Below are 19,700 nucleotides of genomic sequence, written 5' to 3' on the forward strand. Positions count from 1 at the left end.
CGGTTCTCCACTGGTCCTTCATGACCCTGTGGCCGGTTCTCCACTGGTCCTTCATGACCCTGTGGCCGGTTCTCCACTGGTCCTTCATGACCCTGTGGCTGGTTCTCCACTGGTCCTTCATGACCCTGTGGCCGGTTCTCCACTGATCCTCCATGACCCTGTGGCTGGTTCTCCACTGATCCTCCATGACCCTGTGGCTGGTTCTCCACTGGTCCTCCATGACCCTGTGGCTGGTTCTCCACTGGTCCTCCATGACCCTGTGGCCGGTTCTCCACTGGTCCTTCATGACCCTGTGGCCGGTTCTCCACTGGTCCTTCATGACCCTGTGGCCGGTTCTCCACTGGTCCTCCATGACCCTGTGGCCGGTTCTCCACTGGTCCTTCATGACCCTGTGGCCGGTTCTCCACTGGTCCTCCATGACCCTGTGGCTGGTTCTCCACTGGTCCTCCATGACCCTGTGGCCGGATCTCCACTGGTCCTCCATGACCCTGTGGCCGGATCTCCACTGGTCCTTCATGACCCTGTGGCCGGTTCTCCACTGGTCCTCCATGACCCTGTGGCCGGTTCTCCACTGGTCCTTCATGACCCTGTGGCCGGTTCTCCACTGGTTCTTCATGACCCTGTGGCCGGTTCTCCACTGGTCCTCCATGACCCTGTGGCCGGTTCTCCACTGGTCCTTCATGACCCTGTGGCCGGTTCTCCACTGGTCCTTCATGACCCTGTGGCCGGTTCTCCACTGGTCCTTCATGACCCTGTGGCCGGTTCTCCTCTGGTCCTTCATGACCCTGTGGCCGGTTCTCCACTGATCCTCCATGACCCTGTGGCTGGTTCTCCACTGGTCCTTCATGACCCTGTGGCTGGTTCTCCACTGGTCCTTCATGACCCTGTGGTCGGTTCTCCACTGGTCCTCCATGACCCTGTGGCCGGTTCTCCACTGGTCCTCCATGACCCTGTGGCCGGTTCTCCACTGATCCTCCATGACCCTGTGGCCGGTTCTCCACTGGTCCTCCATGACCCTGTGGCTGGTTCTCCACTGGTCCTTCATGACCCTGTGGCCGGTTCTCCACTGGTCCTTCATGACCCTGTGGCCGGTTCTCCACTGGTCCTCCATGACCCTGTGGCCGGTTCTCCACTGGTCCTTCATGACCCTGTGGCCGGTTCTCCACTGGTTCTTCATGACCCTGTGGCCGGTTCTCCACTGATCCTCCATGACTCTGTGGCCGGTTCTCCACTGGTTCTTCATGACCCTGTGGCCTGTTCTCCACTGGTCCCTCATGACCCTGTGGCCTGTTCTCCACTGGTCCTTCATGACCCTGTGGCCAGTTCTCCACTGGTTCTTCATGACCCTGTGGCCGGTTCTCCACTGATCCTCCATGACTCTGTGGCCGGTTCTCCACTGGTCCTTCATGACCCTGTGGCCAGTTCTCCACTGGTCCTTCATGACCCTGTGGCCTGTTCTCCACTGGTCCTTCATGACCCTGTGGCCAGTTCTCCACTGGTTCTTCATGACCCTGTGGCCTGTTCTCCACTGGTCCTTCATGACCCTGTGGCCAGTTCTCCACTGGTCCTTCATGACCCTGTGGCCTGTTCTCCACTGGTCCTTCATGACCCTGTGGCCAGTTCTCCACTGGTCCTCCATGACCCTGTGGCCGGTTCTCCACTGGTCCTCCATGACCCTGTGGCCGGTTCTCCACTGGTTCTTCATGACCCTGTGGCCGGTTCTCCACTGATCCTCCATGACTCTGTGGCCGGTTCTCCACTGGTTCTTCATGACCCTGTGGCCTGTTCTCCACTGGTCCTTCATGACCCTGTGGCCAGTTCTCCACTGGTCCTTCATGACCCTGTGGCCTGTTCTCCACTGGTCCTTCATGACCCTGTGGCCGGTTCTCCACTGGTCCTTCATGACCCTGTGGCCGGTTCTCCACTGGTTCTTCATGACCCTGTGGCCGGTTCTCCACTGGTCCTTCATGACCCTGTGGCCGGTTCTCCACTGGTCCTTCATGACCCTGTGGCCGGTTCTCCACTGGTCCTTCATGACCCTGTGGCCGGTTCTCCACTGGTCCTCCATGACCCTGTGGCCGGTTCTCCACTGGTCCTCCATGACCCTGTGGCCGGTTCTCCACTGGTCCTCCATGACCCTGTGGCCGGTTCTCCACTGGTCCTCCATGACCCTGTGGCCGGTTCTCCACTGGTTCTTCATGACCCTGTGGCCGGTTCTCCACTGGTCCTCCATGACCCTGTGGCCGGTTCTCCACTGGTTCTTCATGACCCTGTGGCCGGTTCTCCACTGGTCCTCCATGACCCTGTGGCCGGTTCTCCACTGGTCATCCATGACCCTGTGGCCGGTTCTCCACTGGTTCTTCATGACCCTGTGGCCGGTTCTCCACTGGTCCTTCATGACCCTGTGGCCGGTTCTCCACTGGTCCTTCATGACCCTGTGGCCGGTTCTCCACTGGTCCTTCATGACCCTGTGGCCGGTTCTCCACTGGTCCTCCATGACCCTGTGGCTGGTTCTCCACTGGTCCTCCATGACCCTGTGGCCGGTTCTCCACTGGTCCTTCATGACCCTGTGGCCGGTTCTCCACTGGTCCTCCATGACCCTGTGGCCGGTTCTCCACTGGTCCTTCATGACCCTGTGGCCGGTTCTCCACTGGTCCTCCATGACCCTGTGGCCGGTTCTCCACTGGTCCTTCATGACCCTGTGGCCGGTTCTCCACTGGTCCTTCATGACCCTGTGGCCGGTTCTCCACTGGTCCTTCATGACCCTGTGGTCGGTTCTCCACTGGTCCTCCATGACCCTGTGGCCGGTTCTCCACTGGTCCTCCATGACCCTGTGGCCGGTTCTCCACTGGTCCTTCATGACCCTGTGGCCGGTTCTCCACTGGTCCTTCATGACCCTGTGGCTGGTTCTCCACTGGTCCTTCATGACCCTGTGGCCGGTTCTCCACTGGTCCTCCATGACCCTGTGGCCGGTTCTCCACTGGTCCTCCATGACCCTGTGGCCGGTTCTCCACTGGTTCTTCATGACCCTGTGGCCGGTTCTCCACTGATCCTCCATGACTCTGTGGCCGGTTCTCCACTGGTTCTTCATGACCCTGTGGCCTGTTCTCCACTGGTCCTTCATGACCCTGTGGCCAGTTCTCCATTGGTCCTTCATGACCCTGTGGCCAGTTCTCCACTGGTTCTTCATGACCCTGTGGCCGGTTCTCCACTGGTCCTCCATGACCCTGTGGCCGGTTCTCCACTGGTCCTCCATGACCCTGTGGCCGGTTCTCCACTGGTCCTTCATGACCCTGTGGCCGGTTCTCCACTGATCCTCCATGACTCTGTGGCCGGTTCTCCACTGGTTCTTCATGACCCTGTGGCCGGTTCTCCACTGGTCCTCCATGACCCTGTGGCCAGTTCTCCACTGGTCCTTCAGGACCCTGTGGCCGGTTCTCCACTGGTCCTCCATGACCCTGTGGCCGGTTCTCCACTGGTCCTTCATGACCCTGTGGCCAGTTCTCCACTGGTCCTTCATGACCCTGTGGCCTGTTCTCCACTGGTCCTTCATGACCCTGTGGCCGGTTCTCCACTGGTCCTTCATGACCCTGTGGCCGGTTCTCCACTGGTCCTTCATGACCCTGTGGCCGGTTCTCCACTGGTCCTTCATGACCCTGTGGCCGGTTCTCCACTGGTTCTTCATGACCCTGTGGCCGGTTCTCCACTGGTCCTTCATGACCCTGTGGCCGGTTCTCCACTGGTCCTTCATGACCCTGTGGCCGGTTCTCCACTGGTCCTTCATGACCCTGTGGCCGGTTCTCCACTGGTTCTCCATGACCCTGTGGCCGGTTCTCCACTGGTCCTCCATGACCCTGTGGCCGGTTCTCCACTGGTTCTCCATGACCCTGTGGCCGGTTCTCCACTGGTTCTCCATGACCCTGTGGTCGGTTCTCCACTAGTCCTCCATGACCCTGTGGCCGGTTCTCCACTGGTCCTCCATGACCCTGTGGCCGGTTCTCCACTGGTCCTTCATGACCCTGTGGCCGGTTCTCTACTGGTCCTTCATGACCCTGTGGCCGGTTCTCCACTGGTCCTTCATGACCCTATGGCCGGTTCTCCACTGGTCCTCCATGACCCTATGGCCGATTAGAACGATAGTTTCTAAATGTTGATAAAAAACTATTGGCGAAATGACTGCTCTAATTCATCCCAAAGCTGTTCTATCGGGTTGAGGTCAGTCCAGTTCCTCCACCAAACTCCTCATCCATGTCTTTATGGAGACGCTTTGAGCACTGGTCAGTCATGCTGGGACAGGAAGGGGCCGTCCACAAACTGGTCCCACAAAGTTGGGAGCATGAAATTGTCCAAAATGTCTTGCATTAAAAGTTCCTTTCACTGGAACTAACCCCTGAAAAACAAGGAGACGTGTGTGTTATCCAAGCATTAATGGCAAGGAAAGTACCTTATACTTATGAGGTGTGTGTGTGTGTGTGTGTGTGTGTGTCTCCCTCATATCTGCTTCAAGGTCTTAATGATCATCTGTGGCATTTCTTTGTTGTTTATAATCCAGTATTCCGGTAATTCTATTGTGTTTTATGAGTTTAATAAAGAGCTCTGTCTCGTCTTCTGTCCGGCATACGGCCTCATCTGTGAAGAATGACAGACTTTTACGTGCACCAGCTGACCTGAAAAATCCCAGTTTCCTTTGAAATGCCTGAAAAACCAGGGTAACAACCTATGGGAGCTTTTGAGAAATTTCCATTGCCCGTAATTTCAATGTGCACAATTTGAAGGGTGATGAAAACACGCCTACTCTGGCCTTTCTATCAGCTGAGCCTGGCCATTCTCTGACCTCTGACCTCTTTCACTCACTGGATATGTCCTTCAGACCGTTCTCTGTGAACCCTAGAGATGGTTGTGTGTGCAAATCCCAGTAGATCAGCAGTTTGTGAAATACTCAGCCATGCCACCACACGTAAATCATCTTCTTCCTCATTCTGATGCTCAGAGCTTCAGCAGAACTCTTTGTTTACATGCCTACATGCATCGACCTGCTGGCCTGTGATTGGCTGATCAGATAGTTGGGTTAACCAGCAGGTGAACAGGTGTAGCTAATTCAAGTGTGTGTGTGTGTGTGTGTGTGTGTGTGTGTGTGTGTGTGTGTGGACTGATTTCACCACTGACCTGCATTACGGCCAATCACAGCTGGTCCAGATTCCCAATGGTTTCCCCACAGCCTTCTGACTGGTTGAGGAAAAGCTGTTGTTTGTTTACTGGATTAGTTTGATTATAACAAAACACTTTGCATGTGAAAAGAGCGAGATCAATGCTCGTTTCATCGGAAAATACCTGAGATGTATGAAGTTCACAGGAAATAAGGCGAAGCAAAGAATGACTCGCCAACATTACTGAGACTGATAAGATCTAACTCTTCAAAATATGCCACAATAACAAATCTCAGAGGATTGAGCTGCACAGATGCTGCAGGGTTTCTGCTGAGCCGTAATAACCACAAAATACTACAGTATATTATAGTTCAATTACTCTAGTAAATACTATAGTGCTTTTGAACCATACTATAGTAAAGATACTTTAGTTTTTTCATGTGGATGGCACCAAAACTGGTTCTTTGTCGTAATCATAGGGGAACCACTTTTGATGCTATATAGCACTTAAAAAGGTTCCCCTATGATTACGAGCCAAGAACCATTTTTGGTGCCACATAGAAACTTTTTTTGTGTGTACACTGCAAAAAATGCTTTTCTTATTTAGTATTTTTGTCTTGTTTTCAGTCCAAATGTCTAAAAAAAATCTTACATGAAGAAGCATTTACTAGACAAGCAAAAGATTTGGTCGTGTTTTGGGGAAAATAACTCCAAATTAAGTGAGTTTTTACTTAAAATAAGCTAAATAATCTGCCAATGGGGTAAGAAAAATAATCTTAATTCAAACAGAAAACAAGATTATTTTGCTTAGCCCATTGGCAGATTACTTTGCTTTTTCCCCCCGAGTGTATCTTCCCCAACACTGGTGTGTATTCTGGTTTCTGTGGAGTAACTGACATCTGAAGCGTCATATCGACAGAATACCACAGAAATCCTCCTGCGGTTGGAAGGAAACCCTCCAAACCTGTTTGAGCAGGTACGAGGAGCTGAGATTTCACTTTTGATGTGAGGTGTGAGGTTTCCTTCTGTGTTTGAGCTGCTCGTGAGTAAACACCTGCGGCACGGTGGAGGAGACGCTAGCCCAGCACTAGCGGAGACACTAGCCCTGAGGAGACGCTAGCCCTGAGGAGACGCTAGCCCTGAGGAGACGCTAGCCCAGCACTAGCGGAGACACTAGCCCTGAGGAGACGCTAGCCCTGAGGAGACGCTAGCCCTGAGGAGACGCTAGCCCAGCACTAGCGGAGACACTAGCGGAGACAGAGATGCACCAGGGACGCCTGCGCCTGAGGCCGTGGCTGGAGGAGCAGATCGAGTCGGGCAGATATCCTGGAGTCGTGTGGCTGGACGAGGTGAGATCGGCTGCTTTAAACTCAACTCGGCTCAATTTGGGCATTTCAGAAGCTTTTAGAAACAAACATCACTGGTGAGACAAATGACACTGACATGCTTTCAGTTCAATCATGCATTTTAGTCTGGGACTAGATTAATCTCAGACTGTGGAACGGATGGTTACTCTTTATGTTGATAGTCCACTTTAAACATTCTACTAACTATAAGTAACTTCATGTCAACTGAGTATTAGTAGACTGGTAGATTATGGTGTTCGGGTTAGTAGAATAAGTTGAATTGTAGTTGTCAAGTTACTTATAGTCAGTAGAATGACTGTTGGGGGACCAACAAAATAAAGTTTTAGTAAATATTAATCAGACAGTCCACAAATACTCTAATGACAGATATCCTTAGTAGAATGTCTAAAGTGGACTATCAAAATAAAGTGTTACCGAACGGGTTTAGGATTCTGATGTTCAAGCCCTTAAGGGCCCTAAGCAGAAGTTTATTTGGGGCCCTCAGTGCCACCAATACGACTGACTAAAGCCAATTCTTGATCATTCGCACACCCAGTATCAATATTAATATTTAGCTGTGTTGCTTTCATCATGTCTGCCTGGCATGTTTTTCCCTTATTCGTTGTTTTATTGTAACAGTAGCAAACCCACAGGAGAGCTCAGTGTTAATACTCAAAGCCTTACAGTAAGTCTTACAGTACTACAGTTCACACTGGGATATGTGCTTTTTAAAGTAGTTTCTTATGCTGAATCTGCTCACTTTCCCCCAGGATTCTTTGATGAATCGAAGGTTCAAAAGAACAGCATTTATCTGAAATAGAAAGCTTTCAAAAAATCCTTAAAAACACTGTTTTCAACACTGATAATCATAAATGTGTGTTGATCATCAGATCCTCATATGAGAATGATTTCTGAAGACTGGAGGAATGATGATAAATTCAGCTTTGATCACAGGAATAAATCACACTTTACTGTATATTCACATAGAGAACAGCTGTTTTACATTATAATATTATTTCCCAATATTACTGTTTCTACTGTATTTTTAATCAGATAAATGCAGCCTTGCTGAGCAGAAGACACTTCTTTTAAAAACAAGAAATGTTGATTTCTCTCCAACATTAAACAGAGCTTTTATTTTGGTGGAAGATTTTTTGCATTCCATTCGACTGTGTAGAAAGAACCTTTTTATTTTCTAAATAAAAACTTCCAAAATGTAGGCTACACAGCTTCTCATTCCAAGGGGACGATATCGCAGTAGCAGAAACACATCTGCTGAGAAACTGAAGCTGTGCTAGTGAAGCTGCTCCGTCCAAAACATGAGCACGTCAGACAACATATTCACACTAAACCACAGCATCCTCACATCCATCCAATCATAAAAAGGTTACCGAGCAACTGACGAGTACACGCGCAGATTTTCTCGCACTTGGACTTTGAACCCTGGCTAATATTTGAACCCGTGCATATATTAGAATACTTACAATTTTGCAGTTTATGTAGTAATTGTTTAAGGCCATTTCGCGATTTCAATCATCATAAAATAACATTGGCGGATGGTCATGTCATGTGCTCCTGGGGGCCCTAAGCAGACGCTTTTATTCGCTTATGCCTTGGGCCGGCTCTGCTGATATTTGACCAGAATCTATCAGAAGATGAAGAGGATGTGAGATATCTGAGCTTCTGTGCTTCTGTGTTTCTGCATGGCTGAAGTCGGCCAGAGTTTTCCAGATTCCCTGGAAACATGCGGCGCGGCACGGCTGGAACATCGAGAAGGACGCCACGCTGTTCCGGAACTGGGCCATACACACAGGTGAGCACAGCTTCATCCACACACACCTCACATCAGGTGTCCAGCCTGCACTCCAAAACAGCCTGCGAATGGGTTGTTTTCACCCAGCGGTTGGGTTGAATGTTTGCGGATCCTGCTAATAACTACTGTTAAAATCACTGTATTGCTCGCTCAATTGAACCCAAAGTATGTTGGAAATGAGCATTTATTCATGTTTAATAAATTAACAGTATTAATGAATAATAATTAAACAATAATACATTGCTTATTAATACATGTTCACCTTTTGATTATTATTGTTGCCTCTAGTAATTCTGTGTCTGATTTTTAATTTCCAATCTATTTTGGGTTCATTTTCAGTCAGCCATACAGTCATTTTTAAACAGCAGTTGAGTGAAATAAAACTGCCCAGCACATTGGACAAACATTTAACCCAACCGCTGGGTTAAACCAACCCAATCTCTGGGCTAAACCAACCCAATCGCTGGGCTAAAAACAACCCAATCGCTGGACTAAAAACAACCCAATCTCTGGGCTAAAACAGCCCAATCTCTGGGCTACAACAACCCAATCTCTGGGCTAAAACAGCCCAATCTCTGGGCTAAAACAACCCAATCTCTGGGCTAAAACAGCCCAATCTCTGGGCTAAAACAGCCCAATCACTGGGCTAAAAACAACCCAATCTCTGGGCTAAAAACAACCCAATCTCTGGGCTAAAAACAACCCAATCGCTGGGCTAAAAACAACCCAATCTCTGGGCTAAAACAGCCCAATCACTGGGCTAAAACAGCCCAATCTCTGGGCTAAAACAGCCCAATCTCTGGGCTAAAAACAACCCAATCTCTGGGCTAAAACAACCCAATCTCTGGGCTAAAACAGCCCAATCACTGGGCTAAAACAGCCCAATCTCTGGGCTAAAAACAACCCAATCTCTGGGCTAAAACAACCCAATCACTGGGCTAAAACAGCCCAATCGCTGGGCTAAAAACAACCCAATCTCTGGGCTAAAAACAACCCAATCTCTGGGCTAAAAACAACCCAATCTCTGGGCTAAAACAACCCAATCACTGGGCTAAAACAGCCCAATCACTGGGCTAAAACAACCCAATCTCTGGGCTAAAACAGCCCAATCACTGGGCTAAAACAGCCCAATCACTGGGCTAAAACAGCCCAATCGCTGGGCTAAAACAGCCCAATCTCTGGGCTAAAACAGCCCAATCTCTGGGCTAAAAACAACCCAATCTCTGGGCTAAAACAACCCAATCTGTGGGCTAAAACAGCCCAATCTCTGGGCTAAAACAGCCCAATCTCTGGGCTAAAAACAACCCAATCTGTGGGCTAAAACAGCCCAATCTCTGGGCTAAAACAGCCCAATCACTGGGCTAAAACAGCCCAATCTCTGGGCTAAAAACAACCCAATCACTGGGCTAAAACAACCCAATCACTGGGCTAAAACAGCCCAATCTCTGGGCTAAAACAGCCCAATCACTGGGCTAAAACAGCCCAATCACTGGGCTAAAACAGCCCAATCACTGGGCTAAAACAGCCCAATCGCTGGGCTAAAACAGCCCAATCTCTGGGCTAAAACAGCCCAATCTCTGGGCTAAAAACAACCCAATCTCTGGGCTAAAACAACCCAATCTGTGGGCTAAAACAGCCCAATCTCTGGGCTAAAACAGCCCAATCTCTGGGCTAAAAACAACCCAATCTGTGGGCTAAAACAGCCCAATCTCTGGGCTAAAACAGCCCAATCTCTGGGCTAAAAACAACCCAATCACTGGGCTAAAACAACCCAATCACTGGGCTAAAACAGCCCAATCTCTGGGCTAAAACAGCCCAATCTCTGGGCTAAAACAGCCCAATCTCTGGACTAAAACAGCCCAAACATTTATACAGAACTTTTTACAATATAGATTGTTTCAAAGCAGCTTTACAGTGATAACAGGAAATGAATGGATCAGAGATTGTGTACATCAGCTCTAGAAAAAAGTTTTGATTGATTAATTTCTGTTGTAAAAAATCATTAGTTATTTACTTTGGAGACACTTACACGACACCATTTGAACTAAAATAGAAAACTTAATGCCGTTCATTTGCATGGCAACAGTGTTTGGTGGCTTGAGAACGCAAACTTTGAAACGATACTGTTAAACGTCTACTAATACTTTACTAATACTCTATTAATACATGTAGGTGCACCTTTACTTACAGTTCGTATAATATCAGAATAAAGTGTAACCAAAGATTCTTTGGATAATGTTCTTCACACTAAAAACAGGAACTGACCATTGAAAGCTTCTTCTGTTGCATCACTGCAGAAACTCTCCTTTGGAACCTTTATTTTAAGAGAGTACTTGCAAATTGTCAAGAAAGTGGAACTTAAAGTGGCTTTCCATTAAATACAAACCACGTGGCCCAAGAGCTTTCCCAGAATGAATGATCTTCACTTGACGAGTCACTTTTAATCGACTCGATGTGAAGAGAATCATAACCATAAACATGTTATCAAAGTGACTCTCTGTCTTCTTTTATTAGTATATCTATTGCTTGATATTTGGGAAAGCGAACACACTTTATGTTGTGAAATGTTTGACCAAGAAAAGTGCTGTATTTAAAATAAATGTGACTTGTTTTGATATATAATAACTTTCTAAATACGCTTTATGTCTGAATACATGTGGTCACTGTATCTCTGAGCTGATCAAACATGAGAAGTCTGACGAGAAACAGCTTCAAGATCAGCTCATTAATGTGAACGTCTGCAATACTGCACGCATTCTGACCAAACACTGGAAATACTGCCTCTGTTCTCGGAATATTCTCAGAGAAGTTAAACAATAATCCTGAGACTGGTTCTGTAGATCCGGACGGCCTGATGCCAATCATGCAAACCGCTCTTCTTTCATGGGTCTTAGGGAGATACAAGCCTGGCATAGACAAACCCGACCCCAAGACATGGAAAGCAAACTTCCGCTGCGCACTCAATTCCCTGACGGACGTCAAAGAGCTTCAGGACAAAAGCATCAAGAAAGGCCACAACGCTTTCAGAGTTTATATTCTCCTTCCACACAGCAAAACTATGAAGAGACGCAAAGGTTTGTGCACATATGAACATGGAACATTATTTCATATTTCTAGTTTTCACAAACATGTGACTAGTAAACTCGTAATTGCGCAGAAAGTCAGAATTGCGAGATATAAACTCGTATTTGCGCAAAAAGTCAGAAATGTGAGATATAAACTCATAATTGAGAAAAAAGTCAGAATTGCAATAATTGGGCAAAAAGTCAGAATTGTGAGAAATAAACTTGTAATTGCGCAAAAAGTCAGAATTGTGAGAAATAAACTTGTAATTATGCAAAAAGTCAGAATTGCAAGATTTAATTTCGTAATTTCGAAAAAAGTCCTTTGCGAGATATAAATTCATAATTGAGAAAAGTCAGAATTGTGAGATATAATTCATAATTGCGCAAAAAGTCAGAATTGCGAGATATAAATTCATAATTTCTAAAAAGTCAGAATTGTTAGATATAAACTCATAATTGCGCAAAAAGTCAGAATTGCAAGATTTAATTTCGTAATTGCGCAAAAAGTCAGAATTGCGAGATATAAATTCGTCATTTTGAAAAAAGTCTGAATTGCGAGATATAAATTCATAATTGAGAAAAGTCAGAATTGTGAGATATAATTCATAATTGCGCAAAAAGTCAGAATTGCGAGATATAAATTCATAATTTCTAAAAAGTCAGAATTGTTAGATATAAACTCATAATTGCGCAAAAAGTCAGAATTGCGAGATATTAATTCATAATTGCGCAAAAAGTCAGAATTGCGAGATATAAATTCGTAATTGAGAAAAAAGTCAGAATTGCGTGAAATAAATTCGTAATTGAGAAAAAAGTCAGAATTGTGAGATATAACTCATAATTGCGGAAAAAGTCATAATTACGAGATATAAACACGTAATTGCATATTTAATTTTTTATTCCGTGGTGGAAACAAGCTTTCATAAAGCGACTTACAAAAGCAATTTTGTCAAATATAGCCAACAATACTGTTTTCCTGAATTGTGCGATCTCGGTCAGTATAAATAAGACATTTCTCTCCAGCATTACGATGTTTGGACAGCGCCAGTAAAGCCGCCTCACCTCCACCGCAGACACAGAGGAACACGCCGCTGGAGAGATTCACAGGTATGAACCAATCACAGCCTGGAACACACACTTCCGTCCGCAATGCTGTGCCTGATGTTCCCCGTGTGGCCACAGACGCCTTCTGGAAGCTGGATGGAGGATCTGGAGCGCTGAGGCCGGAGGAGGAGCCAGAGGATAGACCCGCCCTCTTCTGTTCTCAGGGTAGGCCTCAGTCCTGGGCTAGAGGGGGGATGAGGGTTCAGCTCAGAGGTTTACGGTCCCCCTTTCCCTCCGCAGGGCTGCAGATGAACAGAACAGACGAGCACGAGCAGACCGAAGCAGTGCTGAAGGTGAGACCTGTCTCTCTCTCACACCTGAGGACGGCTTCTTTCTGTGCACCACTATAGACGTTTACACAACTATGACCACATTTCAAAGGCTATGTTCATTATGTTCAAGATATAAACTCGTAATTGCACAAAAAGTCAGAATTGCGAGATACAAACTCGTAATTGAGCAAAAAGTCAGAATTGCGAGATATAAACTCGTAATTGCGCAAAAAGTCAGAATTGCGAGATATAAACTCGTAATTGCGCAAAAAGTCAGAATTGCGAGATATAAACTCGTAATTGAGCAAAAAGTCAGAATTGCGAGATATAAACTCGTAATTGAGCAAAAAGTCAGAATTGCGAGATATAAACTCATAATTTAGAAAAAAGTCAGAATTGCGAGATACAAACTCGTAATTGAGCAAAAAGTCAGAATTGCGAGATATAAACTCGTAATTGCACAAAAAGTCAGAATTGCGAGATACAAACTCGTAATTGCACAAAAAGTCAGAATTGCGAGATACAAACTCGTAATTGAGCAAAAAGTCAGAATTGCGAGATATAAACTCGTAATTGCGCAAAAAGTCAGAATTGCGAGATATAAACTCGTAATTGCGCAAAAAGTCAGAATTGCGAGATATAAACTCGTAATTGAGCAAAAAGTCAGAATTGCGAGATATAAACTCGTAATTGAGCAAAAAGTCAGAATTGCGAGATATAAACTCATAATTTAGAAAAAAGTCAGAATTGCGAGATACAAACTCGTAATTGAGCAAAAAGTCAGAATTGCGAGATATAAACTCGTAATTGCACAAAAAGTCAGAATTGCGAGATACAAACTCGTAATTGCACAAAAAGTCAGAATTGCGAGATACAAACTCGTAATTGCGCAAAAAGTCAGAATTGCGAGATACAAACTCGTAATTGCGCAAAAAGTCAGAATTGCGAGATACAAACTCGTAATTGAGCAAAAAGTCAGAATTGCGAGATATAAACTCGTAATTGCGCAAAAAGTCAGAATTGCGAGATATAAACTCGTAATTGAGCAAAAAGTCAGAATTGCGAGATATAAACTCGTAATTGAGCAAAAAGTCAGAATTGCGAGATATAAACTCGTAATTGAGCAAAAAGTCAGAATTGCGAGATATAAACTCGTAATTGCACAAAAAGTCAGAATTGCGAGATACAAACTCGTAATTGCACAAAAAGTCAGAATTGCGAGATACAAACTCGTAATTGAGCAAAAAGTCAGAATTGCAAGATATAAACTCGTAATTGAGCAAAAAGTCAGAATTGCGATATAAACTCATAATTTAGAAAAAAGTCAGTATTGCGAGATACAAACTCGTAATTGAGCAAAAAGTCAGAATTGCGAGATATAAACTCATAATTTAGTAAAAAGTCAGAATTGCGAGATACAAACTCGTAATTGCACAAAAAGTCAGAATTGCGAGATACAAACTCGTAATTGAGCAAAAGTCAGAATTGCGAGATATAAACTCGTAATTTAGAAAAAAGTCAGAATTGCGAGATACAAACTCGTAATTGCACAAAAAGTCATAATTGCGAGATACAAACTCGTAATTGAGCAAAAAATCAGAATTGCGAGATATAAACTCGTAATTGAGCAAAAAGCCTGAATTGCGAGATATAAACTCGTAATTGGGCAAAAAGTCAGAATTGTGAGAAATAAACTTGTAATTAAGCAAAAAGTCAGAATTGCGAGATTAAAATTTGTAATTTCGAAAAAAGTCATTTGCGAGATATAAACTCGTAATTATGCAAAAAGTCAGAATTGCGAGATATAAATTCGTAATTTCGAAAAAAAGTCAGAATTGCGAGATACAAATTCGTAATTTCGAAAAAAGTCAGAATTGCGAGATATAAACTCGTAATTGAGAAAAAAGTCAGAATTGCGAGATATAAACTCATAATTGAGAAAAAAGTCAGAATTGCGAGATATAAACTCATAATTGAGAAAAAAGTCAGAATTGCGAGATATAAACTCATAATTGAGAAAAAAGTCAATTGTGAGATATAAACTCATAATTGAGGACGGCTTCTTTCTGTGCACCACTATAGACGTTTACACAACTATGACGACATTTCAAAGGCTATGTTCATTGGAAACTGGAGCAATCAAATAAAATAATCCTCATAACAGTATGATTGGTTGAACAGACCCTCAGGAGATCACAGTGGTCAGTGTTGGGGAAAGTTACTTTGAAAAGTAATGCGTTACAATATTGTGTTACTCCCTTAAAAAGTAACTAATTGAGTAACTTAGTTAATTTTTAAGAAAAGTAATGCGTTACGTTACTTTTTCTCACCTGGGCTGGGCTTGTTTTTGTTTTGTTTTTATAACAAAAAAGTGATATTTTTGTGTAATGGTAAAGACCTCTTCATACCAAAATGTAAATAATGCGCCCCAGGCTGAGGTAAAGATGCAGATTCCCTCATGAACACTAGAGGGCGCAGCTCTGGATAATGGAGGAATAGATGCAGGAGAAAAAAGTTTTACCAATAAAAACAAAAAATCTAGTAATTTTCATCATCAAAGGTCAGCAGCAAGACATTGGTCAATTAAATATAAAGGTAGATTATGCATAAAAATAGTTGTTTTATTTAACATTTAATTATTGGAGGTTTGCATAGTACTCTGATTTAATTCATTTTGAGGAGGACAGAATCTTTATTATGCAAGTGAGATAAATAAATGCTCACATTTAGTCTAGAACTACAATAACCATCATGTTCACACACACACACACACACACACACACACACACACACACACACACACACACACACACACACACACACACACACACACACACACACACACACACACACCCCTCTGCTCTAACTCTCAACATGAGGACAGGAGAGCTGTCAGTCAAACTAATGTGAAAAAGAAACTCAGATATTTTGTTGTAAATGTGAAAAGTAATGCGTTCCTAGTTACTAGGAAAAAGTAATATTATTACATAACTCAAGCCACTTGTAATGCGTTTCCCCAACACTGCTCAATGGATCTCTGGCCCTAATGCTGCGTTCACACCAGACGTGAATAGAGCGTCTGCGCGAGTGATTTCAATGTTAAGTCGATGTAAAGGCGTGTTGACGCTTGTCTGGAGGTCCAGTGGCGCGATAAATGCGTTTCACGCGGCGTGAATTACGCAAATTTTAAGTTATTTGATGCTATAAAATCGGGGGGTGTGGCCTCATGATTGACAGCTGAGATTGACGGCTTCTCTGAGTGAAGTCACTGAGGCACTAACTGACTTTTATCAGGATTTTCGGGAGGAGATTGGAGCTTTAGCTTTCATTTCTACATTTCCATAACGGTTTATTTCACACCAACATAATGAATAGTTCTGCATCTGTGAGAGTGTGGGCGGGGTTTTGATAATCACGCCTCTACTTCCTGCTCTCTACGAAAACTTCAACTCTGGTCAATGAAGTCGCGTCGTCCAGATTTTTTACGGTCTATGGTTCAGAGTTGCGGTAGCTACTAACCCTGACACTTACCTCAGATTTTGGAACTGAAAGTGGAGGTTATCGCTGGACTCTTGAGTAAACTTACCCCGGTTACGCTGCTTAACCTGCTTTCTGGAATCCCTCTCAGATCAAGGTTTTCCTGCCTCTGTCCGTCCACCACCACATGAGCGTTTATGCTCTTCAGCTTCAGCCAATGCGGTCAAGCCTTCATCTGATGAGGTGTTCCGGGTCAAAAATGACCGGCTTGTTTAATTGCGTATAATTCTCTATATTATTAAGTCACGTCATTTATACAGCGGAACCGCTGACAGAAGCGGCTAATATGGTCATACTTCCTGGTTCTAGTAAGAACTGGAGCTGCTGTGTTTTGGACCAGCTGGAGTTTGTTTATTAAGCGAGCAGGGCAACCACCCAGTAGAGCATTACAATAATCTACAGCTCATCAACATTACAATAATCTACAGCTCATTACAATAATCTACAGCTCATCAACATTACAATAATCTACAGCTCATCAACATTACAATAATCTACAGCTCATCAACATTACAATAATCTACAGCTCATTACAATAATCTACAGCTCATCAACATTACAATAATCTACAGCTCATCAACATTACAATAATCTACAGCTCATCAACATTACAATAATCTACAGCTCATCAACATTACAATAATCTACAGCTCATCAACATTACAATAATCTAGAGCTCATCAACATTACAATAATCTACAGCTCATCAACATTACAATAATCTACAGCTCATCAACATTACAATAATCTACAGCTCATCAACATTACAATAATCTACAGCTCATCAACATTACAATAATCTACAGCTCATTACAATAATCTACAGCTCATCAACATTACAATAATCTACAGCTCATCAACATTACAATAATCTACAGCTCATCAACATTACAATAATCTACAGCTCATCAACATTACAATAATCTAGAGCTCATCAACATTACAATAATCTACAGCTCATCAACATTACAATAATCTACAGCTCATCAACATTACAATAATCTACAGCTCATCAACATTACAATAATCTACAGCTCATCAACATTACAATAATCTACAGCAGGGGTTTTCAAACTGGGGTCTGGGCTCCTCCAGAAGTTTCTAAGGGGTCCCCAGAAAAAAAAAAAAAAAGACAAAGCAAAAATGGATAAAGTCTACCAAACATCCAACTGTTTCAGTTCTTAATATTTCTCACCTTTCTTGCCATATACATACTTTCCAGAATTGTATCTTTCTAGTGAGTTTCTCTCACATCGTCCCCTTTGTCTCGCTCACTGGGGTTGTAAGGCAGTTTTCTTAACGCAGTACGTAAGATGCTTACATAAAATTATTGTGAAAGTTGCTTATACAAATAATTTTTCATTGAAAATGTTCTTCTTCAGGTTTAAACTTCCAACATTACGTATAGCAAATTTCATTTAGGAAACAATATGTTGTATTTATAATGTCACACTTACTATTTATCTGTTTAACATTTTAAAGGTTTTTACCATACATTAAAAATATATTTTAGGAAGGGGGTCCCCCATAAAAGGTTCATCATATTTGGGGGTCCTTGGCATCATAAAGTTTGAAAACCCCTGATCTAGAGCTCATGAAAACATGAACTAAAAGCATATGCCGTAATGTAGATATATTTTTAAGATGGTAGAATGCAGTTTTACAGATGCTAGAAACGTGGCTTTCAAATGAGAGATTGGTATCAAAGAGCACACCCAGGTTCCTCACAGACCACGAGTGTGTGTGTGTGTGTGTGAGAGATTGGTATCAAAGAGCACACCCAGGTTCCTCACTGACCACGAGTGTGTGTGTGTGTGTGTGTGTGAGAAAGATTGGTATCAAAGAGCACACCCAGGTTCCTCACTGACCACGAGTGTGTGTGTGTGTGTGTGTGTGAGAAAGATTGGTATCAAAGAGCACACCCAGGTTCCTCACTGACCAGAGGACTGGACAGAGCAGCCATCAAGTGTTAGACAGTTTTCTAGGTTACTACTTGTGTGAGGTTGTTTGTCCAATAATAAAAAAAAAAAACTAAATTCTGAATTGAGTTGCAGGAAATTACTAGTCATCCAATGTTTTATATCAGCTCTGCATTCCGTTAAACTTATGAATTGGTAAGTTTCATCAGGGCATGAAGAAATATAGAGCTGAGTATCGTCAGCATAACAATGAAAACTAACGCCATGCTTCCTAATGATATCTCCCAGTGGTAGCATGTACAGGGTGAAGAGTAGCGGCCCTAGCACTGAGCCTTGTGGTACTCCATACTGAACTTGTGCTCGCTGTGACATCTCTTCATTTACTGCTACAAACTGATAACGGTTAGATAATTTTCGAGTCTATTCAAAAGAATGTTGTGGTCGATAGTATCAAATGCAGCGCTAAGATCGAGTAACACTAATAGAGAGATACAGCCACGATCAGATGATAAGAGTAAATCATGTGTAACTCTGATGAGAGCAGTCTCAGTGCTATGATACGCTCTAAATCCTGACTGGAAATCCTCACAGATACCATTTATTTCTAAACAGGAGCATAGTTGTGAAGACACTGCCTTTTCTAGTGTTTCTGACAGGAAGGGTAGATTTGAGATCGGCCTGTAATTGACTAATTCTGTAGGATCAAGTTGCAGTTTCTTTCTAAAAATGAACACAGTTGTGATTCATGCGCACTTCTTCTGCAGATTGTGGATCACCTGAAGAACTTGGATCACTGGAGTCCGTCATACGAGAGCGACAGAGGCTGGAGACCGAACTCAATGTGGATGGGATCCCTGTGTAAGAAAACTCCTTCACATCATAAACTTGTGTCCTGGAGAACTCAATGATCTAACAAACAAACAAACCATTTGATCCTCCCAATGAGACGCAAGCTAATGTACGAGATGTGCCTCTGATTTCAGGTGAGACGATGGAGTTTTCCGGTTACTCCTTCCAGACAGACTGTAACATTCACAACACCTCATCGGGCCAATACTAGAGCAACCCAACCAGATCATCACACCTCACCACCCGCTCTGTTCAACTGAAGGAAACGCACACTCATTAATGGACACGAGGGAAAGACTTACAGCCGAGTCACTGATAACACGAAACAAGGTTCTCAGAGAAGACATTAGCCATTTTATTTTCCAAGTCTTTAAATAAAGTTCATGCTGTGGATTAATAACATTAGTGTGGCCTTCATTCAGCAGGACACACGTGATGTAGAAACGGTAAAGGGTTAGTTCAGCCAAAACTGTAAATTGTGTCATTAATGACTGAGCCTCATGTAGTTGGACACCCGTCAGACCTCCGTTCATCTTCAGACACAAATGAAGATATTTTAGTGTAAATCTGATGCTCTGAAAGGCCTCCATTGGCTCAACTTTACACTCTCAAGACCCTTAAAAGACACTAAAGACTAAAGTTACAAAG

At 43.9% G+C, this 19,700-nt stretch overlaps 1 protein-coding gene across 2 annotated transcripts; it reads left to right on the forward strand.

Moving 5' to 3' along the window:
* The first annotated feature begins 6,121 nt into the window (after positions 1-6,121).
* On the forward strand, positions 6,122-19,450 carry irf1a (interferon regulatory factor 1a). Of its 2 annotated transcripts, XM_079842330.1 has the most exons (8): positions 6,122-6,496; positions 8,207-8,306; positions 11,201-11,380; positions 12,395-12,478; positions 12,554-12,640; positions 12,716-12,768; positions 18,968-19,061; positions 19,187-19,450. In XM_079842330.1, the coding sequence occupies exons 1-8, from the start codon at positions 6,410-6,412 to the stop codon at positions 19,261-19,263; spliced, it is 762 nt and encodes a 253-aa protein (XP_079698456.1). In that variant the 5' UTR covers positions 6,122-6,409; the 3' UTR covers positions 19,264-19,450. The 2 variants fall into 2 exon arrangements, with proteins under 2 accessions (XP_079698456.1, XP_079698455.1); XM_079842329.1 differs by having other exon boundaries at positions 12,395-12,640; positions 19,187-19,447.
* The last annotated feature ends 250 nt before the right edge of the window (positions 19,451-19,700 follow it).

The sequence above is a fragment of the Gobio gobio genome (genome assembly GCF_949357685.1).
Source record: "Gobio gobio genome assembly, chromosome: 18".
Classification (NCBI taxonomy): domain Eukaryota; kingdom Metazoa; phylum Chordata; class Actinopteri; order Cypriniformes; family Gobionidae; genus Gobio; species Gobio gobio.